Genomic DNA, 24,852 nt, shown 5'->3' on the forward strand with positions numbered 1-24,852 from the left:
GGGAACATCAAAGCCCCTGACTGCAGAGAGCGCTTCCCCTGACGGTGCGGCAGGAACAGGCCCACCTTGCAGTCCTCCCCTCTCCTCGGTGCTGGGGGAAATGGCGGTCCATTGGGAAGAGCCTGCACTAATCTGACATGAGAGTATCGCTTCCTAATCCTCTTCAGATGACAGGGAGGCGCTCGGTGAGTGTCATCAGTGTGTATCTCTCAAAACAAAATCTGTTTCACCTCTGGAGCGGAAGCATCCGACGGCTGCCAGGGACACAAAATGGCAGCCGTCGCACAATATTACTTTTGCTGAATGAAGTCTCCATGGAAATTTGTGAAGATCTGAAGTATTTGTAATCGATAATATGTTCACAAATGTTTAAAGAATGCTTTTTCTTGTCGTGAAACTGATCACATAACTGCTCTTCTATTATATAACTAGTAGTGTGCAATAAGCATGACTATACTGCATGAGCAGGCAATAATAAGTAAATGCATTAATACATACATGGACTAATTTATCAAGTTTTCCAAGTTTTACTGATTTTATACTGGCTTATGTGTGTTCAGTTGTCAAATTAATAAGATACATTAATAATTGTGTTCAATGAATAATTTCTGTGGTTGTGTTAAAAAGATTAAATATGCGTAGGCTTACTATGAATTGCTAAATTGCTTAGAATTGATATTAATTAAGCGCATTCAAAATTAAATTCAAAAGTTCCATTAAGTCAAAAAGTTTTTGGTAACCCCCCGTAACACACAAAATATGAGATTCACAGTACTCATTTTTATCACCAGCAGAGCACTCTCAGGGGTAGATTTAATAGCTGCAAATACGTGGCTGAGTACATAATTGGAAAATGGCTCTCCTCATAAAATTTAAAGGGAGGTGTGAGTTAAGTACAGTTGTTTGGTTGATCTACATTTAGACAGTTGTGTGCACTATTTCCAAGAACCTACAACTAGAAAATAGAGTTCTTCATGTTTTTATTACTCCAGGAAAGCACTAAGGCTTCTGCAAATTGTGTTAATGTTATTCTAATTTACCTTATTTGACTTGTGTCAAAATATGCTTGTGATCAGTGTATGCATCAACACCAGAAGGATGGTCAACTTGTCTGAATTGAATGCAAAAATCAAGATTCACAAGCCATGTGTACAGATGACAAGATTTGGGTGAGTATACTTTTGTGAATAAAGCCACTGTGCGATGAGTTGCACTCAATGTGGACTGTGGTGTAGCACGACATTGCCATCTGGTGGACAAATGGAAGAAAATAATATGGTGAAATGGACAGTCAGTGCCATCATATGCCAAAGATGCCTCATCTCTCATGCAACTCATGGTAAAAGTACAAGAATGCCTGCAAAAAAAAATATATATATATATGCACTCCACCTTGGTATAACGGGATTACCCCAATAATAACCCAAAAATAGCTACAAATTCAATTTGGTCTGGGCAAATTGCTTTGTGCTTTCCACACTGCATATTGCCACTGTCTTGGGCTCATGAACCCCTTAGTACCTGGGCCAAACCATCCTTTTGAGAGGGGATGCATATTCTGCCCTTTTATACTTTACATAGGCTTTATGCATCAGAGTACAGAGAGCTGCTTGTTGTTTGGTGTGTTTGTGTGTGTGTGTGTGTGTGTGTGTGCACGGTGAATTACAGACAGACTAGAAAGGTTTCTTTTCTTCATTTTTAATGAAGGAGTTAATTCTCTTTCAATCCTCTATAAAACAATAGCAATTAAAAACTTTTCTTAGGTAAAATATTTACATATAAACAAATGACTGTGCAAAATCTACAAGAAAAGAAGGATCCACAGGCCTCTAGTTTTCTTCTTTTTGTTTTTCTCTGTAAAAGAGGAATGGGGAAGGTGTGTAAGAGCTACCCAACAGCGGTAAAACACTGATAAACAGAAGGCTAGAGGCTCTTTCCATTGAGTAGTAAAACAGATCTGTTCAGTGAAGAACTACCAAACCGTTATAAGGGGTGAACGAAAGTATGTACAAATCATAAAAGTACTATCTTTGACAATTTTCATACAATGTTGCAAAAAATATAAAGAACCAATTCAATAGTATATTTAATAAAAAAATAGGTACAAATTGGGGGTTTCCCTCTGTCTTATTGTCTAAATGAGAGCAGATCTGTCATTGGATGCAGTCCTTTACCAGCAATGTCACCACAAGTATGTGCCCAGGCTACACAGCATTACATTAGTTTCCAGAAATTACCGTCAATCTTCAGCTGAAAACACATCTTTTCTCAAAGACATTGTCTTTCCTTTTTTTTCAATCAAAACAGTGCAATTAAAGTAGGTTTGCAGACATAATGTTTTTAAAATATTAAGAAATATATCAAATGTTTTTTTGTCTAAAGGGATATTGGTGCTTTTCTTTTTCTCCATCGAACATTCAAAAATTAACATTTATTAGACTTTGGAGGCCAAACCCATGCAATAAACTGCTAGTAGCGAAAGAGATTACATATAAATACATATATTTATAATTGGTGTGTGTAAATATATATAACCTCCTTAATAAAAAGAGAAAGCTAAACTGACATAAATAATTAAAACTTATTTATGAAAATACGATAAAAATATAACTTGACAGATTTATGAACAACAAAAAAAAAACTAGTAACTAATTGGAGAACAAGAACCATTGCTACGTCTGACTAAAAAAGCCAACTGCTTGATTAATTGCTTAGCCTTGAAAGGTCAGATACAAACACATATATGGCTTATATTGGCAAGAAGGCAACTCACTAAATGGAGCTCAAAACTGTCCAGTTAAAACAATCCACAGACCATAATAATGGTACTAAAATAACCAATGAAAAATAAGAGCTATGTCTTATAGAAATGTGTCTTACTTTCAGTTGAGCTCTTCGAGGAACATAACCATGATTTCTGAAGTTATGACTCATTTTTACATTGTTCATTTGCATGTTAAAATCTTGTGTATGTATATGTATATGTTTATGTATGTATATATATATATATATATATATACACACACACACACATATGCATGTTACACATACATAAAATAATAAAAATAAAAGTAAAAATAAAACAATAAAAGTTCCGTTCTCTGCCAAGAGTAAGCCTACAGTTGGAGGTCTGGGTGGCCCACCAGCAGGGGCGCTATTTGAGGAAGCCGCGGTAGAGCAGGTGCGAGTGGCTGGTCTCCCGCTCGTTCTCCAGGCAGAAGAGCAGGTCCCTGAGGTTGACGCGGGTGATGCGCTGGCGGGTGAACTGTCTCGACGATCCCGACCCTGAGCCCCCTGTGGCTGACGGGTTGGAGCCCGGGCCCTGAGAACGAGAGAGGGGTGGAGGGGAGGGAGAGAGGGGTGGAGGGGAGGTAGAGAGGGGAGGAGGGGAGGGAGAGAGGGGAGGAGGGGAGGGAGAGAGGGGTGGAGGGGAGGTAGAGAGGGGAGGAGGGGAGGGAGAGAGGGAGAGAGGGGTGGAGGGGAGGGAGAGAGGGGGGGAGGGGAGGAGGAGAGGGGAGGGGGAGAGGGGTGGAGGGGAGGGACAGAGGGGTGGAGGGGAGGGACAGAGGGGGGGAGGGGAGGGAGAGAGGGGTGGAGGGGAGGGACAGAGGGGAGGAGGGGAGGGAGAGAGGGGTGGAGGGGAGGGACAGAGGGGAGGAGGGGAGGGACAGAGGGGAGGAGGGGAGGGAGAGAGGGGAGGAGGGGAGGGAGAGAGGGTGGAGGGAAGGAGAGGAGCGGTGGAGGGAAGGGGGAGAGCAAGCCAAAATGTTACAAACTTTGGCCTCACGTGAAGCAGGACCTGGCTTATTTAAAGCGCTGCTGTATTCAGTGTGGCTGCTGACGCGTCCTCTCAGCTCTGAGGTGGCCATGACGCTGGAGAGGGCTGCTGTACCTCTGCCCCCGCCGCGCTCCCGGGAGACTCCAATTTGCGCTTCTTCCTGGGTCCGATGGCTGCCAGCGCGGTGAGATTGGCGTCTCGCTGTCTCATCTGAGCCAGCTCCTGCTGCTGCATCTGAAGCGCACAGCAGCGGGTTAGACAGCCGTCAGCCGCACCTTACGCTTCTGTAAGCCTGATCAGCCTGACACGCGCATGCCACATCATTCTGACTCAATTCTGCCCATGCAACTTATTACTACTGACAAATCTTGATCTTGTGTGGGCAGGGCTCCAATCCCATGGAGAGATACAAGCCAACTCGACCATTTAGGGCTGGGATATATTTTAACGTAATCAGGACATCAGACGGAACACATCTGAGGTAATAAGCCCGTCATTTAATGCACCTTTCTGCATCTTTCAACTTTCTGTCCAAATATCTACTGATCCTAAACATGAGGCTGTCACAAACTGTAACTTCCATCTCCAAAGCTAGAGAGAAGATCTCGGGTGAAAACAAGATGGTCGCCGTCAGGCAGCACTCCTACCTCTTTGGCCTTCTGCTTCAGCCGCAGTTGCTCTGGGTCTTCTTGCCGCGATCGAGACTGTGGGGCAGATGGCAGCAGAGAGAGAGTGACCTCATCAACACGTCTGTGTAGGGCGGGGATCAGCAACTCACGGTCCTTAAGGGCCGAGAACTGCTGCTTTTCCACCCTCCCTTTACCTGGGAGTCAATCTGGCCAATCAGTAGCACTAATTGCTTGGATGAAAAGAAAACCAGGGCTTGATTTGGATTTGGGGGCCAGAGTTGATGTTGTAGGGGAATGGACGTGGGACATTGCATGTCTGTTCCACTAGATGTCAGCGCAATCACACCTATAGACATGTTTCAATAGGGCCCTGCCATCTGAAATTAAGTTAATATGCAGTGAATTGAATTTACGAAAGAAATAGAATTGACGCTGTGAACCACAGGCTTGAAGTAAGCGTGGGGAATCTGACAGCAATCGGGTCTGACGGATCAGAGTGCTGTGTCTATGGGCTCCCTGAAGGAGTTATCTGGGAAATTCATGAGACACTGAAACAGTTTTATCACCCGCTTCAAACATGTTCTTTTTAATGGTGCTGAGAATGAAGCGAAACATTCGACAGCTATTAAAAAACTTTTAAAAATTGGAAACGTGTTGGAAGGAACATGTGCCTCTACCACCAAAAACATCCTCTGGCACATATCTGAGGCTAGACCACTTTGAACTTGTCTATTGACCAGCGCAGAAGACACAGCTGTAGTGGAGGTGGCTAGGCTGGGTTACCTTCGCCGCTTTCATCAGTATCTCCCTCTCCTGCTCCTCTTTCCTCTGCTTCTCCATCTGGTCCAGCTGCTCGAAGAACTTGAGCTGCGAGCGCACATCGTCGACCTGCTCGTACCGACTGTCCTCCTGCGGAGAGAGGCAGGCGAGCGCCCAGACGCTCCATCAGCGATATTACCCGGGAAAAGGGCACAGCAGACAGACGTGTTTAAGGCTGATGCAGCTGTCCTGAGTGTCAAAAGTGGAGTCAAACAAGCTTTTATATGGCCTTTCACCATTTCAAATCGCTTTACAGTGAAAGGGGGAATCTCAACCACCACCAACCTCTAACCCATCAGTGAGGCCAGGAGGGAGCCCTTAGTCTGTGCTAAAAGTGCTATTGCATTGTTAATGGCCACAGTGAATCAGGGCCTCAGTCTCATCTGACAGGAAGCAGATGGTTCAATTGTAAAATGCTTTCATTTGTAAGTGACGGACTAACCACTGTAGCTCCCCCCATTCTTCACTGAAAACCAGTATTATAATAGCCTTATATAATAGGCAGTTTATGTGGGAGGCTGCATTCCTTGGTAAGCACAATGCTGATATTTATTAAATTCACTACAGTTTGAAATGTCATTTTATGGGACATCAGAAAAAGGAGCTTCATGAAAGTTATAAACCATCAGAAAGTCAAGCACTTCAATATTTCAAACACGTTCTCAGTTCTCATGTACTATCCACATCCAAAATCCAGCCCTTCCAAGTTTCTTAATGAGCCTTGGGACCCCTGAACTGGAGACAAGCCTCACTTGTGGTGGGCCCTAAGATGGCTTTTGAAAGATGTAATTTCCCTTTAGTCTGAAATCATTGAAACAAAGGGAAGTTTTTCAAATGGCTAAACAGAAAACATCACTATGCATGAAACAGAGTCTGACACAACACACCCACACACCCATAAGGACATAATTACAGACAGCCAAAATCGTGTACAAAATTATAGAGATAAATCAGCTTTAAAAAGAACAGCGGAAACTCCACATTAAGCACACACTAGCGGTTTTCACTACCCTGACCTGTCTGCACAGATTAGTTACGGTTTTAGAAACCCCTGACAGTGTGGATTTGAGTTTTAGGTAGCTGAAATGGTTTTTGAAAAGGGGTTTTAGTGCCAGTGTGCACCAGTCCTAAGCCAACCATTCTTAAGGCCAATAATGTCTGAAAATCCCTTTTGCCAAAATAAAAATCAGCTCAGTGAAAGGAACGAAATGAATGAATGCAGCTATGAACCCAGCATCTGCTGAATAAGAGTCTCAGTGCAGAGTAACAGGTGCATATGGTTTACCTACACAGTTCATTTAAAATGGAAAACACACAGCCTGTACCATCTCAAGATCTGGCTTGCTAAGAAATTATGTGAACTGCCCACTGGCATAGGCTGGGCTCCCCACACTCCTTCTGTCTAGATATGGACATACCCTTTCTGTGCCCAACATCAAAGCCCTAGCTGCAGTGTATGTGGTTGGGTCAGCTGTGAACAGAAATGTTCTTACAAGGTGCACTAACTACATCTATGAATTCTGCCTTGGGGCAGCACAGGGCTCTTGCACCAAGCTCATCAAACAGCTTTCCCTGTATGACCTGTGGTGGTCCTCACCAGGGGCCATTCCAGCTGAGAGGGAAGTACAAGTAAATAACCTGTGACCTGGAAAGTAGGATTTAATGAGGCTAGAAAATACAAGTATGACACTCTCCAATTTCCTTTCCCAAAAGAGTCTTTGATACTGGGGCTCCCAGTCAGATTACTGCATTTCCACAGGCGTGTTCGTGACCCTAGCACAGCACGCCGCACTTATGACAAGAATTTAGCACACGTCTTCTGCTAACGGTATAGCATCCCCGCTCCATTTTAAAGCTTCTGGAAGTCATATTCTTAAAAGGGAGAAAGGTTATTAAAATTTTGCTTTCGAGCCATCTCTTAAAAATAGGCTGAGTTTTGACAGCCTGCCATCTGTCTCGCACGCTGCACCGTTTTAAATGTCTGGAAGTAAATACTGACAGACTAAATTAAAATCACATCCAGCCTCTTAGCACCGTGCTAATTTAAACTACATACAAAGCGCAGCTGGGGGATGCTGACAAAACGATGCCACAATGTTTACAAAAAACTACTCGCACTTCAAAAAGGCTCCCATTTGATTGTGATCTTTTAAATGTAAAAATGACAAGGAATTGGTTAATACATGGATTCTAAAATTGTTAAAACCATGAAATGAGGCTAGAGGTGTTTTCTATTAGTGTTGGGCAGCAGTGAGAAATGTGTAATTTCTAGTTAGACAGCCAAGACAACGTGTACTGTTTTTGAGGAGCCAGGCAATCTTCCTTCTCAGATACCACTAATGACAACTGACAGTTTCAAAAACACTGATCATTGATGCTTCACCATAAACAAGATGATGGCACCCCTTTGCCTGCTGTGTGAAAATGCTATTGAACAGACAGGAGTGCAATTTTTAGGCAGTTTTCCTCACACACTCCCACAGGTCTGATTTCTCCAGAAGCCATATCCTCTGTAGATAAGCACCCCGGCTGACGTTAGTCTCACAACTGCCTTTACAGACTGCGCTTGCTGTCATTTCCATTTTAAAATAATAAATAATACTCTTCAAAAACCAAGTGTTAGCTATTGTAACATCTGCGCCTTCATTTGAAAGTATAAATATGGCAAATTTAACAGGGGCTGAAAAAAGAAGTTACAAAGAAAATATTAGTCTTACTAGTGGTGTTGACCCCTACGCCATGGACAAATCAATATTTATTTTACACATGAAACACTTCAAAATCAGAATGGCTTGGATTCAGCTACTCATTAGATTAATGTGCGTGGAGACCATAGACTGTACAAAATAACTCTTCCCATTACAGAGCCATGTGCTTCACACAAGCTACGGTACAGAGCTAACGTTAGATATAAATGATCCAGGATTACAAAATGCATAAATTGGAAGCATGGGGGATGTTGTCACTATTATGTGGACATGGACATTATTTTAGTAAGGTAAGGTAGTACATTTTGTCCATTTCTGGTGGTTAGTTATTCTGGTCAGCTTGAATCTTGCTACCTACTGAGCTTGGTAGTTATGTCCTACCGATTTATCTGGTTAGATTTCTTGTGATAAGTAGTGGGCTAAACACACGCTAATGTGCCAGGATGCCTGAAAAGCCTTGATTAATTCTGGCTAGCCATAGCTACCTTGCCTACGTTCAACTAGCTAACATATTCAACACTTCCTTTTCTGGTCCTTCATGTTAGTTGTGTACTATAAAAGCGTATCTCTTTTTACTTCCATGTTCCTGATTTTGGAGAGTTCAGGGTTTTATTCAGTGCACTCATCTATCTAACTCCTTAATCCCACTTCGTGAAATACCCCCTCAATGCTACCGTCAGAGGATTTTTAGCAAGCTGATACAGTTAGATTATAGATTGTTTCTTCGGTGTCAAAAAAATGTCAATGAAATACTATCGATATATTTGAAAACTAAAGATGTAGCCCATTCTCATACAGCATACATCTTTAGATTTCATTACATTACATTACATTATTGGCATTTGGCAGACACTCTTATCCAGAGCGACGTACAACAAAGTGCATACCCATAACCAGTGCACTGAAAGACCCTAGAGGGAAGTACAATTTCAATTGCTACCCGTACAACAAAGATAACAAAAAAAAAACAACAAAGCAAAAGTGACCAAACTTAACTATCCAAATACTGCTTACCTAGCCAACTAAAATACCGAAACACTACATAAATCACAAAGACAACAATTAAGGATGACAGGGAGGTAGGGAGGGATGGGGAGAGGTGCTGCTTGAAGAGGTGCGTCTTCAGTTTGCGCTTGAAGGTGGGGAGAGATTGTACAGTTCTGACCTCAACGGGGAGTTCGTTCCACCACCGTGGAGCCAGAACAGACAGTAGTCGTGAGCGTGAGGTGGAGGGTCGGAGAGGGGGAGGTGCCAAGCGGCCTGTGGAGGCTGAACGAAGAGGTCTAGCAGGGGTGTAGGGTCTGATGATTTTTTGTAGGCAAGCAGGGGAAGACCCCTTAACTGCTTGGAAGGCTAGCACCAATGTTTTGAATTTGATGCGAGCCATGACAGGCAGCCAGTGGAGGGAAGTAAGCAGGGGGGTGACGTGTGAGTATTTGGGAAGGTTGAAGACCAGACGAGCTGCTGCATTCTGGATAAGTTGGAGGGTCTGATGGCAGACGCTGGGAGGCCAGCCAAGAGGGAATTGCAGTAGTCCAGGCGGGACAGAACCATCGCTTGGACCAGGAGCTGGGTCGAGTAGGGGGTGAGAGAGGGCCGGATTCTCCGGATGTTGTATAGGAAGAACCTGCATGACCGGGTCACCGCCGCAATGTTCTCGGAAAGGGACAGTCTACTGTCCATCACCACGCCGAGGTTCCTTGCACTGGGTGATGGCGTGAGTGTGGTATCCCCGAGGGAAATGGAGAGATCCAGGTGGGGAGAGGTATTAGCAGGGATGAATATCATTTCAGTCTTGCCTGGGTTGAGCTTTAGATAGTGGTTATCCATCCAGCTCTGGATGTCACCAGAGATACGGGCAGAAACCTGTGTATCAGATGGTGGGAACGAGATGAAGAGTTGGGTATCATCCGCATAGCAGTGGTAGGATAGCCCATGTGCAGTGATCACAGGGCCAAGGGAACGAGTGTAAAGAGAAAAAAGAAGCGGGCCTAGGACTGAGCCCTGGGGAACTCCTGTGGCAAGGGGCCGAGGTGTCGATACCGTACCAGCCCAGGCAACCTGGAAGGAGCGACCAAAGAGGTAGGACTCAATCCAGTCCAGGGCTGTGCCACAGATGCCCGTTGCTAACAGGGTGGACAGGAGGACGGAGTGATCCACAGTGTCGAAGGCAGCAGAGAGATCTAGAAGAATGAGGACAGAGGAGAGGGAGGCTGCTCGTGCGGCATGGAGCGACACTGACGGAGAGGAGCGCGGTCTCTGTCGAGTGGCCCTATCTGAAGCCAGACTGATGGGGGTCTAGCAGGTTGTTGTTAGAAAAGAAAGAAGAAAGTTGAGTAGAAGCAGCTCGTTCTATGGTTTTAGAAAGAAAAGGAAGAAGAGATACCAGGCGGTAGTTCAGGATGATGGAGGGATCCAGGAATGGAGTGATGTGGGCCCTCTTGAAGGATGCTGGAAAACAGCCGGAAGACAGGGAGGAGTTGACAAGGGAGGTGACAAATGGGAGAATGTCTGGTGTGATAGTCTGGAGAAGAGAAGAGGGGATAGGGTCAAGGGCACAGGTTGTAGGGCGGTGGGAGAGCAGGAGTTGAGAAACATCAGTCTGTAAGGGGGGAGAAAGTGGGAAAGGAAGGGATTGGCCTAGAGGGGGGGGGGAGGGCACAGTAAGGGGGGCGGTGGTTGTAAAGGATCTGCGGATGACTGTGACCTTCTCATCGAAAAAGTCAGCAAAGTCATCAGCACCGAAGGAGGACTGAGGTGGAGGAGGCGGTGCGTTGAGGAGAGAGGAGAAAATGGAGAACAGTTTCCGGGGGTTAGAAGCGGAGTTCTGAATTTGTGTCTGATTTCTTTGGATGGAATGGAATAGAAAGTGTGTCCTTCAATCTTTAAACCAGAAATATGGTGCACACACACCTTTGGCCTAAACTATTTCACAAAGTGGGATTAAGAAGTCAGGCTTTTGTCAAATTAAGAGTTCAGATGTATCCATCAAAAAATACATCCAAAATTTAGCTCCTTAATCCCACATGGTGAAAAATTATATTTTTCTCCTACATAGTAAATAACATGAACACAAGCATTCGGTTTACCTTAAAGGAACAATTCTTTTGCTGGGCGACCTCTGACACCTTCTCTAGAAGATTCTGCAGCCTCTGCTGTGTGGCATGAGAGACAAAGTTGATCACGTCTGGGCCCAGCTCTGTGATTCCATACTTTTTACCTGTGGAGAGGGAAGAGGGCAGTGCCTTACATTACTACCCTCAGGTTAGGCTGAAATGACAGTAATGTATTTAACATGGCTGTGACTGCAAAATTAGACTACTTGATTAAAATCCTAATGAAAAAATCACATACAATACGATTGAGCCAAGATGAAAACCATGAAAACTGGGGCTAGATTTGCTTTGTTACTGTTGGTCACATAAAGGAAGCCAGAGATGTGTGACACTCTCACTATAGTAAAAAAAGAATCATGATTATCATATGTTGTTTAGGCCGTAGACCTCTTCGGGAGCGAGCATCACGCCCTGGCTTCTCTACGCAGCATCTCGACTGTGCCGTTGGAGCACAAAGGATACATTTCCTGTCACTGTTGGTCAACTGTTGTGTTGCTTCTTGTAAGACGATTAGAAGAAGGTAAAAAAGGATGGAGCAGCTGGCTCACCAATGTCCAGCACCCGTCTGTGCAGAGACGGGGTGTAGAGGAAGGCCTCATCCTTGCAGGACCGCGTCACCGTGCCCACCAGCTCAGAGTTTGTGGCCAGGATGCGATCGCTCTCCTCCGATAGGTTCACCCCGGCCATGGAGGCCACATCGTTGATGTCATCATCGTCCCTGGACACATGGACAGACCTTTACAGTCAGTCCCCATTTCAGCCCCAGCTCCTAAAAGCCCAACGCCCTGCTCTGATGCTTCATCCATTTTGACGACTGTTCAAGGAAAGTGTAAAGTGTGCTCTACTCAACACTTACTGCAATAATACTGCTGAACTGAAACAGAACTGATTTTCATTACTTTTTTAATATAGCCTATTTTGTTCCTCAGGTCAGTCTGACAGAATTTGAATGTTGCGGTGAATATAAAATAAGGGTTTAACAGTTAGATAAAATACATCATTTAGACTGCCGATGCATAGTCTAAACTGTTATGTTCAACATGATAGTCGAGCTTCCTCCTTGTTACAAATTACGGCAGTCAAAATTTTGTCAGTCAGTTTGCCGTAATCAAGGGTTAATTAATCCCTCTTTCAGTTTTGCCACTATGCATCAACGGTTTATGTCAAAAGTGTAACATTGCTTTCTTTCCCTTATTTCCCTTTTGTTCCCCTCTGGCACCCCCTTGTGGACAAAACATGCAGGAACAGCCTAAAAGTATCCCATACATGCCAGGGAACTCAAACTCCAGGAGGGCTGTTGTGTTAGCTGATGTTTCTGATGCATTCCCGAACTTAAGTGCTTCATTTACGTTATTGATTAGATAAACACTCACACCTTGTTTCCAAGGCCTAAATTGCCTTCTGATTTAAATTAAATTTTTTTAAAAGCCAAGCAGAGATTGTGGCCCTCCAATTTTCCAATAAATAATTGAACCAACTTCATTATGTTTGGTTCTCTAACACACTAGTAGGAGTGAAACTTTGTGGCGATACTTTATTTCCTCCTGGATAACAAAAGACAGTGAGAACAGCGGCATTTATATCTTCCTTCTGAATGTCATTGTTCTCATTGTCTGGTGACTGGTATGCATGTCCAGTATATGTCCAGTATATGTTGAAATGAATCATTGCACATGCATAGCACTCTGCTCATCTCAGTTCAGCCTAAAATCTAAAAAGCCAAGACTCAGTCTGCTGACCTGAAGGAGCCTCCAGCTGCCTCTTTCAGTTTGTTCTTCTGGCCAAAATACGCCTGGGAATGAACACCTGGCACCATTTTGGCTCCTGGCAGCATGCCATGCTTCACCAGTGGGACTGAGGCAGAGGAAGGAAAAAGTGATAGAAGAGGAAAAAGAAAAAGGCATGAGGAAATAAAGTTGGAATTGTGACACAACTGAAGCTCCTTCATGTGTGGCATCCCACATATTCAGTTATCGCCCACAAGGGGGTGGCTTTTCCCATCTTGTCATAAGACTAAGAAATCATGGTCACCAGAGAGTAGAAATTGGTTATAGCCTTGGTCACATTATTGTCTCTAGAAGCTAACAGCTCCAGACAAAAGCAATATTATGTGGCCACTGTTCTGTTTTGTTCACTCTCTCAATCTCAGTGGAAAACTGGAGGAAAGGTCAAATGACTTGGAGACACATAATTTTTAATTACAGGGAATTTAATAGAGCTATACAACTAAAGTAAAAAAATTTGCTGAACTAAAAGGACTTTTCTTCCTAAATTATCCATCTGCATAGACCATACATCTGAAGATAAGCGATGAATGGTAAACACACAAAATCACATTCTTTGTCACACACATAAACGTGCATACGTAAGCCTTGCACAAACCTGTCTGGAGCTGCTTCACCACCTGCTGCTGGCTGAGCATTAGCCTGCTGTGGGGCTGGCGCAGGGTGACCATGGGTGTCTGAGCCAGAGTGACCTGGGGTGGGCGCACCATAGCCCCCTGCTGTTGGGACTGCTGGAGGATCTGCTGGTGGAGGTTCAGAAAGGCTTTTCTCACACATACATGCAAGGCCACCCTGGATCTGCACATTCATTAGAGCTCAGCCATCGGCTCATAGCTCTGACTCCAGCCAGGGGAGGCTGGACAGTGGAAACCACAGCCCATTTTTGAACAACGTGGAAAACATGAAAATAAACAGTCAATTGTAATATTCTAGACAAACGTCAACTCTAAGTCTAACAAAACACTATCAATGACTGGAATTCTATCCATAACGGATAATGGCCGAGGGGCTGAGCATTATGCAGCAATTTCCCTACGTGAAGGACACTGAAACTGTATAACACACAGTTCCGATGTTATTATCCCAACTATTTTTCCTAAAAAAAGCAGAATTATAATTAAAAAAATATATCAAATATGCAATTCTACAACAATGGAAACATTACTTAGGTATTCCAGCAAATATCCCTAACTCTACAGTCTAACGCTTATGAAAGTGCCTTTCTAGTCCCTCTCAACTGAGTTAGAATGCAAGCTAGATTTATGCTAGATTCGCCAAAACATTTTAGCCAGTTAATATTGAAATTCAGTTGGGTTATAGGTCAAAACGGTACCACAGCGTGTCCGCCCATACTGATTGCTAGCTAGCTATTTCATAATATTCAAAACAGAGGCTAAACTACAAACATAACCATTCTCAATCAAATGCCTCTGTTTGGATGTCTGTTTGGCTGTGGCTGGACACATCTCTTAAAACTGTTGCAAGAAGCCTATGATACAGTAACAGTTGGCTTGCTAGTAATTTACAAAAAAAGAGAAAATGATCAGTGTCCACATTCGTTTTATCAATTCAGACCAGTGATGTAATTTATGGAAAAATAACGTAAACCTCCCCACCAATCAGAATTGAGTACTCAGTAAAGCCGTTGTATGAATATAAAAGCTAAGTTTATGAGTTCAAGTCGGCTAGTTAGAGGGATACATCTTTACCAGACAAAGTACAGTAAACCCTTACCCTGCTCACAGAGACATTTCTACTGACAAGTATGTTTCTGAAATTAAAATATTTGTCAAGGATTAAGACATGGGTGACACTGGAGGAGTAGTGATGGATGAAGTACAACAATGTCTGGGGGGGGGTGGGAGTGGTCAATCACCTAACAAGTGCTCATTGTCAGAGACGCATGTGAGGGGTGTCAGTAGATTGGGGAGGAGGTGCTGTCGATGTACCAGTGAGGCTGGCTGGCCGGCTTTGGCCTGCCCGGGCTGTGCGAGGCTGATGACGGGCTGGTGGAGGGTGCTGGTGACGCTGGCGGAGGTCTTGACAGCGGCTCGCTGCGCGGGGCTACTCAGGACCACGGCGGTCAGCGCGGTGGTGGCAGGCTGCACGCTGGGCCGTGGGAACTGGCTCTGCTGGATGAAGGCGGACGAGTCCGGGGTGAGCTGCCTCAGGGCCGGGAGGCTCCTCTGAGCGGAGGGGAAGGAGCACCACATGGACGTGAGGAAGAAAGGAGGAGAGACATTGGAAACATGTTAATGGAGTGACCTCAGTAGTTGCAGACTATTAACTGACTACTGCTCTGGAGAAAGAGGCATGCTTTCATCTGCCTTGTCTTGAGGGTTACCTTCAGGAAAGGCACAAGGTATGGCTGAGGTGAGGAATTGAGCTCTCTGTAGAGCATGCTGGTGAAATCTTCAGCTTCCAGCTTCCCTTCCTTACAAGAGGAAAAACAAGGTGCGAGAGATGAGAGCAAGTTCCTTTGCTTATGCATGGGTGATTAAATCAGCGAATCAGTTGTTAGCCAATTAAAATCCAGCCTCGACACAAGGATCTCACCAGAAGGCTTTTCACCAGCTCCTTCACGTTAGCAGCTGTCTCCGATGACTGCTTCCCACTGGAGGCCAGCTTGATGAGCGTGGACAGGAAGTTCTTGCACTTCTTCACATTTTCCAAGGTTTCCTGCACACAGAACGCACAGGCCATCATTTACCTCACACGGTGTGTGGATTTCCCTGCTGTTTGACCTGGGGAAAGTCATTGGAAATCAGTGGCTGATCCCTTGCTGCTCACCGTTGCCGTGGCTGAGGGGGCCCCGGGCGACCCCGTCGCCGTCCTCTGAGCCACACCCGGCGGCACTGGAGAGGCCGTCCCAACGGAGGTGGCGGCAGCTGACCCGCCGAGCATGATGGGATTCTAGAGCAAAAGCAGTGGCACATTGAGAGAGAAGGCCAATCAGACAAAGCACACATTGGTGTCATTGGTGCCACCGTATGGTTCCACTGACTGACATATCAGCTTTAAAGCACAAATACATAATAGCTGGAGATACAATACAGTGCGTGTATTGTACAATTTGGGCAGTGGTACAATTTCTGTTCTTTTGACTCTACTCCATAATTAGATTTGAAATGAAATAATGAGTATTATGTTCAAATGCAGACTGTCACCTTTAATTTGAGGCCATTTACATCCATATCGGGTGATTTGTGTAGGAATTGCATGCCTTTTTACAGATAGTCCGCCCCATTTTAGGGGACCAAAAGTAATTGGACAGTTGGCTTCTCAACCGTTTCTGATTAGTCATGTGTACTCAATTAGTGCAGGTATAAGAAAGCTTTCAGTTTCTAGTCTTGATTCTAGGCTTTTGATTGCCTTTGAAGTGTTAAAGCCGTTTGTCAACATGAGGAACAGAGTTGTGTCAATAACAGTTAGAGAAGCCATTATGAGACTGAGAAATAATAATAATAAAAAAAACTGTCAGAGACATACACCAAACAATAGGCTTATCAAAATAAACAGTTTGAAACATCATTAAGAAGAAAGAGAGCATGGATGAGCTCAGTAATTGCAAAAGGGCATTGTAGGACAAGAAGACTTCTACAGTTGATGACCTAAGAATTCTCACCATAATGAAGGTGTGGATGCATCAGTATGGTCTGCAGACGACTTGGCAAACAGATCTACAGAGGCTACACTACAAGATGCAGCCACTAGTTAGCTGCAAAACAGGATGGTAGTAGTTTATAGTTTGTTAAGAAGTACTGTAGCTAAAAGTACCAGCAAGGTTATGACAAAAACATCTTGTGGACATAAGAGACCATCATTGACTTGTATCACAATGATGGAGGCTAAAAGGAATTGCCCAAGAACCAAAACACCCTCTTTTTCCTTCTTAATGATGCTGCAAACAATTAGTGTCAGTGAGCCTATTGTTCGGCCTATTGTTTTTTTTGTTTCGTTTTTTCTCTCAGCCTCATAATGGCTTCCTTGACTGTCATCGGCACAACTCTGGTCCTCATGCTGACAAATGCAATAACAGTCTGCAAGTCTGCAATCAAAAGCCTGAGAATCAAGGCTAGATACTGAAAGCTTCATTATACCTGAACTAAGTAAGTGATTGAATACACCAAAGTAATCTGAAAGAGCTGAGAAGCCAACTGTCCAATTACTTTTATTCCCCTAAAATGAATGGACTTTGTATAAAAAGGGATGCAATTCCTACATATATCACAGAATATGGATGTAAATACCCTCAAATTAAAGGTGACAGTCTGCTTTATGACCTCATATTCATTGTTTCATTTAAAACCCAATGTGCTGGAGAACAGAAATTTTACCATTGGCTAAATACTTACAAACTGCACTGTAGGTACTGATTGACAAGATGCACTGATAGATTTGAATCTCCGTTCTCACTTTTTCATTCCATGCTTCAAGAGAACAGTGTGCATTAAGTTTTATGCGTAAATATACTTGTCTGAATGATCTTCTGATGTGCTACAGGCACACCCCATAGCTTTTATTTCTTGAAATTCAGACATAACAAAGTTTTATTTACAACAGAAAGGCAGTTCTTTTCACATCCTAGGCAATTTTTCATTGGAAGAATGAGAGCAATTCATACTGCCTGCCCACTAAGTGTATGAGAAGAACATTCAATGGCAAACAAATACTTAAACAAAAGAACAAAAGTCAGGTAACCTGACCATTCAATTGCCAAAGCAAATTCCAGTAGGTGCAATACATGCAGAAAGGCTGGAGAGCTACCTCGCTGTCTTTAGAAAATAAATCCAGCCTTTCAGTGAATGCACTGGCACTGTTAATGGATATATAGGGGCGCCATGGTGACACACGCATACCTGAATTTCACAGTGAAGAACAATGACTAAATCATAAACAGCTGAACATGAGACTGCAATAGATGGATACCAGGGTAAGGGAAAATGTAAGGGGGGCTGTGGCCTCGTCAATGTTCCTGCCCACCTGCAAAACAGGGGGCCTTTGTAGGGTGGTGGTGGTCTGCACGGTGCTTTGGGTGGGTGTGGCCTGCTTGATGATGGTCGTGGGTGTCACCTGACGGGTGAGGATAGGTGTCCCTGGGGCCTGGAGGGAAATGGATGGAAAAGGTTTTTAGTTCAAAATGTCCAAAGATCATGGTCAATTCTGTTTTAATGTGCACAGACTTTTGATCAAAACAATTAGTAGAGAGCGAGAGAAACAAACAGGCCTTTAGGTGGTTAAGCCAGTATTAGTGATATGATACTGGCTTGACCATCAGAACATTTTTCCTCAAACAAGAAAAGGAAAAATGATAAGAATCTGAAAAAGGGTCATTCTGTGAAACAAGCAACCAGAGGTGTGGGGGTGACCACTCCAATTTTGCTCAAACTTTGTGTAAATGTTCTTTATATATCCAATAGAGAATGTGTAAAATATTAGCCTCATTGGATTTGTCGTTTTCAAGATAAGTATTTCCAAGTGGAAATTGGGGTTTGTTTCGATTTTGGAGTGTCATATCTTTGGCATTAAAACAGGGGAAAACCTGAAAATGTGTACTCTGATACAATTTTCTGTCTACTTTTCCACTTTTCATTGTACTGCTAAAAAATGCTAAATCGTGCTGCTTGGCTATTTTGTTTCATATTTGAGGTCTTACTACATCAGCAGTGCTTCATGTATGACTTCCAAACTTCTAAGCCTAGTAGATATTTTGGTCAAGAATAGCCAAGTCAAAAAATAAAGTCAAATAGATAATTTATTCAAGAATTATACAATGCCAAAGTTGGGTGCGGCCAGAAAATGACCAAAAAGGTCATATGTTGCATATTCAACCAAGTAGTTGGTAAGGTGGAAGGTTTCTGATCAAAATGAATTTCTAATTTTTGACTTTATGTATTTCAAAAGGTATAAAAGGCCTACTTGTTAAAATGTAGTCGTTACTGCTACATCTTGGCATGCATCACAGAAATCCTTAATTCACAATAAAACATACTTTGATGGTTTCCTGCATTACTTGGTGTATGGTATCCAAACTTGAAATACTAGTAAATATCTTGGGGTTTTTTTTTTTCTTTGTAGACAGTAAATTGTGTTACAGTACACATTTTCCCTGGTTGATTGCCAAAGATATGATGCTCCAAAATCAACACAAACTCCAATTTTTCACAGAATGACACAAAAAATTACTTTCCATGCAACTCGATTTGAAACTAAATTTCCCCAACAACAACATTTAGTCCCTCTCACAGGTACAGATCTATGCACACTTTCAAGCTGGGGCAAGGCAATTGTGTGTTGAAACTGATTGAATGAGGGTTAAAAAATGCACCTTATCCAAGCCCGTGGCTTACCTGGACTGAGGTAAGCTGGACCGGGGGGCTGCTGGTGGGCGTGGCTGGTCGAGGAGCCATGGAACCCTGGGACTGTGACTGCGCTTGCATCTGGGCCAGTGTCTGCTGGTGGATCATGAGCAGCTGGCCACTGTCACTACGCACCAGAACCATACCTGCATAGACGTACACAGACCTGGGTCAGGAGAAGAGGATGCGCCCAACCTTTAATGATAGGCCCACCACAGATACTTATCTTCCCAATATTTAATCCAAGCGACACACAAGTACAAAAGGGGAGGGGAGAAAGGTAAGACGGCATGATGCACTAATCCAACAAATTGAATAATGTGTACTTTATCCAAGACCTAGAATACACAATGAAACACAAAACACTAAGAATAAGTTTGACAATACTGATTTGCAGTAGAGTAGTGGTGGAAGGTCAACTTCAAACCGTCTTACTGAAGAGAGAATTTGAATGCCCTGGGCATCCCCCCCCCTGTCAGCCCCTGTGAAAAATACTCTGTGAAACTGCGGCAGTTGAACTCTCCATTTCATAGTCCAGTCCAGTCCAGTTTTTTTTAATAGTCCAGCACACTTTTTATTTCCCTCATTCTCAGGGATGTGTGCACATACAGTAACATTGTATATTTATATATCGTATTGTAGATAAATTATGTTTACACATTTTCAGCAACTCACTTCCACACAAATTAGGAGAATAACACACAATAATATAGACTTCTAGTAGCTATTCAAACATAAATCTACGGCCTTGCTCCTACAACAGAGTGTTGATATTCTGTTACGCAGAGTACTAGGAGAGGTGAGGACTTATGACCAAATATTAAGAGCCATACAATAGAATTGTGATAAAAAGATTGCATGTGAGACTTAGAACTTAGTTACACAAACATTTATTTGTGTTATGCATTTGGAAATGTTTGAACTACAGTAAGCATTTACTAAAAATTTTGATTCTATTTTAGTACAATTGGAACAAAAACACAAGAAAAATAGGTAGAACTGTCATGGTGAATCAACACAGTTGTACAGATTTACCATTCAGCTCAGCACTCACATTCATGCATGCCATGACATTTCCTCATTTATCATGCTGTATAACCTCCTGGTCAACCTCCACCACAAAACCCCCAACATCCCTTTATAATCAAGCTATCAAAGTCCTTGCTAAGAAACCAGAGACGTCGTCACTACAATATTTTAAAGCAACATAATCTTCTCAACTTCGGCAATTTTATAATTACACTCAATGCAATTATAAATGTTCAAAAATGTTTTTTAAATAATAAACATCCTTCTCTATTGTACTTTCATTCATGAAAACGAGTTGTTTTACACAAAATGCTTCAATGATCAAAGGAATACGTTATCTATACATAGGCGATACGATAAAACTGCATAGCATTAGAAAAATAATAGAAACAGAGTCGCATCAGCATTAACGTGAAGTAACTTTGTAAATCAGATAGGTGGTAATCAGGGGCTAGGTGTTTAGCAATTTAGATCACTGCAATTTATCTAGATGATATGGTAAACCTGCATTAACGTTATTGAAACCCCTTTTTCAGATTTTATGGATATTAACATCACTACAGCGTGTATGCAACTTAAAATAAAATAATGATCTAACATTACAGAAAACGTGAAATCTGTTCCCTGCAATGGAGTGGGGAAATTACCTGGAGGAAGCTGAATGTTCTGGATGTTTGGCTGACTCTGGGAAGTATGAGGGAGTCTGGGAGCCAACACCTGTGGCGCGATGGCTCGTATCCCGCCAGGAGTGGCAGCGACTGTTGCTGATGTTGAAGTCCTCGTTAAATTCTGCAAAACTGTGTTTTTCCCTATTGCTCCTGTTGTCGAAACATGTGTCGCTGAATGCAGAGCGCTTTGCATTGGCTGGCAAAGATTCACGTTGCCTGCATTTGCAACAACACCTGTTGCTATAGTCTGAGGTGTGGTTTGTATGATAGTTTTAGGCGACTCTGACTTGAACACCGGTGGAGTCTGTAAAGGTATTCCTGATGCAACAGTAGTACTCAGATTCGCTACATTGGTGGTGGATGCTAAAACTGTATTATTACTCCCATTTTGCGTAGCACCCAGCCCTGGTGATTGCATAGGCGGCCTCACAAGTGTAACGGTAGGTCCACTGCTCAGATTTGTTGACGAGATCACTGTCGTAATGTTCTGTGCATTCATTAAAGAGGTCTGGATGACAGTGCTTGAGGATGGAGGCAAAAGAGCGTTTACGTTTTCTTTTACAACTGATCCAGGTCCGTTGTTTACAACTGTGACAGCGGGTACAGTGTTACTGCAGCTGCGACCACTAGATGTACTTGGTGGTGTCCCTGCGAATGCGGAGACACTTCCTGAATTGTGAGAGTTTATTACCACATTACTTCCATTCAAAGTTTGCACCACAGAGGTCCCGACTTTTCCGCTGTCCACGTCGTGATTAGGCACAACAGTTACCATGGCACTAACGGCACCCGTCTTGCCTTGGCTGGGCCCCACTGATGTCTCTGACCCAGCCGGCGATGCGATTCCTGTTGCTGGATCCATAGCTGAACCCTGCGATCTCGTATTATTAATAACACCCCCCTGCACTCCAGTCCCTGTTGGAACGGAAACAAACAAGAATGCGAGGGAAAACACTGAGGAGTATAACGACACACTGTAGAGAAAGCATTTTGTTTACGCTTAGTTTTTTATAAAGGACAAACGTGAAAAGCAAAACAGCATTTAGCTACAACATTTCATTGCATTACCTGCTTTAGCAAGCTGTTGTGCAAGTCCCATTTTGCTTTCCTGGACATTGGAATTACCTCCTACCCCAGGGTTGACAATGTGGTTAGACACTGCCTGTACTCTTACTTCTGAGATCCCGTGACCCGAGCCAGTAAGCTCAGACTCAAGGGACCCCACAAGATCGCTAACTACTTTCTCGTCCACCTCTGTGTTAAAGAAAACCTCATCTAGTAGATCAGAGCCTGCCGCCATCTTTACTCTGTTACGAACTGAGGGGGGCTCGCATTAGAAACCGGGCATGCGCAAAAGGGGAGAACGTCACCAACACAGTGATTCCGGACTGTTTTGATTGGTTATTTGCAGATTTAAAGTGCGGGACAAATGGCCGCTACTGTCATTACAGAGGGAATAGGCACGGAGACAGACTGTCAGCAATGGGAATACGTACGGCAGATCGCATTGATATTCCAATTTTGTGTATTATATTCTACCGTGTTTGCCTGGATTTAATTATTTCGAGTGTGTAATTCTGGTTCTGAGAGGGTTATGCGTTTAAATCCAATTGATTGTGTTCGTCGCTTTTGCCTTTACACTTGACTTGTGTTGCAAGATGGCTGCGCAATATTCGCCCTGTAGTTCAAGCTAACCTGATGAAAAGAGTGCGAGAGCGCCACACCTGCATGCTGCCAAGTTCCGATATACCGCACTGTTGAGGGTAACGACGTTGGATGTCTAGCAGCTAGTTAGCTATGTAATGCAACACGCCGCGTTGGATTCGTTCCAGTTTAGCACACTTGGTAGCTAACGTTATTGCTTTTAATATCGCATGTTTTGAAATGACCAGAACTAAGCGATCACGAGTCTCGACCAACTGGCAGTCATAACAGGAAATTCGGCAAAACTTGCTAACGACAAGTTAACTGATTGTAACGTTGCATATTTTGTATCTAAAATGCAGGACCAACCATCGCAAACGGGACTGTCCCCAGTTTTAAGATTTTGCTGGTATGACTCAGAGGTGACTGCGTGCCGATCTTGCACGTGGATAGTGACTCGTCTTTAACCTGTTTGTTAACACTGACTACGAGAGGCTTGCTGACTACGATCTTGTGGGCCAATAAACGTTTGCTGGTTTGTTTAATCTAGTAAACCGTTTGTTTCTGAGATTTAACGTTAGCTGCACGTTAACTTTCTAACTTTAACTATATTGGTAACGTATAACTAATTGGCATACACAGAGCAGAATAAACTGTCCTGCTTTCCTAACTTATTTTAGTTGCAGAATAACCGAAATCACTGTTCCTAAACTAATTTTAGCAGGCTCAAGTAACTTGCGTTTATTTTTGCGATTCTCATATGGGGTAAATCTATCACGTATCAAATCGTGCACGTAGTATTTACAATCCAAGTCGTTCATGCATCGTTTGGAAGTATATAACTCAACACTATCTTTGTGATTAAACCTTCTTGGGGTGAGATGACTACCATCGCAGATAAATACACGTACAACCACTCGTGTCATAGCTAGAACCAACTGACAAATTTCTGCGTGTGGTTAGTGAATGAATTGCACTTCCTATTTGTGGAATTAACACTACATTGGCTCACAAAATTACAATATATTTTTTTTTATTTAATTTTTTATATTCAGCTCTAAACCCTTTTGGCACACCTACATTTTTCTGCAGGTTATGCCCTGTGTTTACAATATCACGAACAACATACAACTATCGCAGTTCGGAGCTTTGGTCTAATTTTACAGTGATCTGTCAAAGAATAATGCCTATATCTGCAGTAGCCTGTTTGAATGAATGCCACTCACAATGAACAATCATAATTTAAACATGTTCAGTTAATTGTACACTATACGTGTCATTTACAGTACGCACAATTGTTTATAACTCCTCAGGGTGACAAATAAAATGCATTGGAAAAACATGTTAAGATTCTGTCTAGTTATTGTTAACCAAACGTACTCGCATGTCTCCTGTTCATCAATCTACTGGTCAATCAGGTTTCCAACCTCTAGTGCTTCATATACTCTATCCCTCAAGCACTGCTCATAGATATATTAAATAAAAACACAGTCATGCAGTAGCTGTTTGACTACTGCTATATACCTAAAATATTTGCTGACACATTTGTTCTCTCTTCCAGGCCTGTATAGTTGAAATGCACTACCATTAAGAACAACAGAAATACACAACATGTAAATGTCCAAATAAGTCCAATAATTATAACTGCATCACAATACTCTGAATATGATATATTTTGCCATCAAGTGTTTACAAAAATGAATAAAGAACTAAATAGGAATTGTGCAACATTTACTTGAGTTTGTATTTACCTTTGATTGTATTTACTATCAGTTCACACGTGAACAGGAACTGTCGTCTACTGTAGACACCAAACGTGATGCCCTATTTGTATGTATGTATGTATGTATGTTTGCATGTATGTATTTAGGATATCTCCAAAAAGCCTATATTAAAGTTATGTTAATATTTGTGTGCCAGACACAGAACACAATTAAACCAATTTGGGGGAAAAATGAGTGAAGACTAAGAAAATCCTTTCGTTTTACACAATGTCCGGTTGTAAAAGAAATAAATGCAATTATAAATTATAAAGAGGGAGCAGTTCTGGGTGCGCCGCAGTCTGCATTTGAATGTTTTGTCTGCCAGTGTTTTGTCTGCCTGTGTATATGTCATGTGATTCTAGTGTATATCTAATGTCATGTCATAAATGTGAGCTCTCCAGCTGTACTGGAACAAATTCCACCAGCTTGCTGTGTGGCAATAAAAGCAATTGATTGAATACATTGATAGTTTGCCCTGAAGGACAATACGATATAGGTACCTGACTGGAAAGGGTAAGAAAAGCTTACGCGTGGTCCTTTACGTGAAAGTGGACG

At 42.9% G+C, this 24,852-nt stretch overlaps 1 protein-coding gene and 1 long non-coding RNA gene across 5 annotated transcripts; one reads left to right on the forward strand and one right to left on the reverse strand.

Annotated features, from left to right (window-relative positions):
* LOC133138616 (uncharacterized) lies at positions 1-4,262 on the forward strand. Of its 2 annotated transcripts, none has more exons than XR_009709756.1 (4): positions 1-185; positions 1,077-1,169; positions 3,830-4,064; positions 4,165-4,262. It is a non-coding gene; the product is annotated as an uncharacterized LOC133138616 (long non-coding RNA). The 2 variants fall into 2 exon arrangements; XR_009709755.1 differs by having other exon boundaries at positions 3,855-4,064.
* Positions 1,682-24,852, reverse strand: LOC133138614 (transcription initiation factor TFIID subunit 4-like). Of its 3 annotated transcripts, none has more exons than XM_061257525.1 (16): positions 24,826-24,852; positions 20,870-21,805; positions 19,185-19,339; positions 17,818-17,937; positions 15,625-15,747; positions 15,391-15,513; positions 15,179-15,268; positions 14,784-15,020; positions 13,433-13,577; positions 12,790-12,904; positions 11,599-11,768; positions 11,024-11,154; positions 5,191-5,316; positions 4,426-4,482; positions 3,893-4,012; positions 1,682-3,322 (listed from the first exon to the last, which is right to left on the reverse strand). In XM_061257525.1, the coding sequence occupies exons 2-16, from the start codon at positions 21,750-21,752 to the stop codon at positions 3,155-3,157; spliced, it is 2,763 nt and encodes a 920-aa protein (XP_061113509.1). In that variant the 5' UTR covers positions 21,753-21,805; positions 24,826-24,852; the 3' UTR covers positions 1,682-3,154. The 3 variants fall into 3 exon arrangements, with proteins under 3 accessions (XP_061113509.1, XP_061113508.1, XP_061113507.1); XM_061257524.1 differs by lacking the exon at positions 24,826-24,852 and adding an exon at positions 21,959-22,972 and having other exon boundaries at positions 13,433-13,574; XM_061257523.1 differs by lacking the exon at positions 24,826-24,852 and adding an exon at positions 21,959-22,972.

The sequence above is a fragment of the Conger conger genome, chromosome 10 (assembly GCF_963514075.1).
Source record: "Conger conger chromosome 10, fConCon1.1, whole genome shotgun sequence".
In the NCBI taxonomy this organism is placed as follows: Eukaryota; Metazoa; Chordata; class Actinopteri; order Anguilliformes; family Congridae; genus Conger; species Conger conger.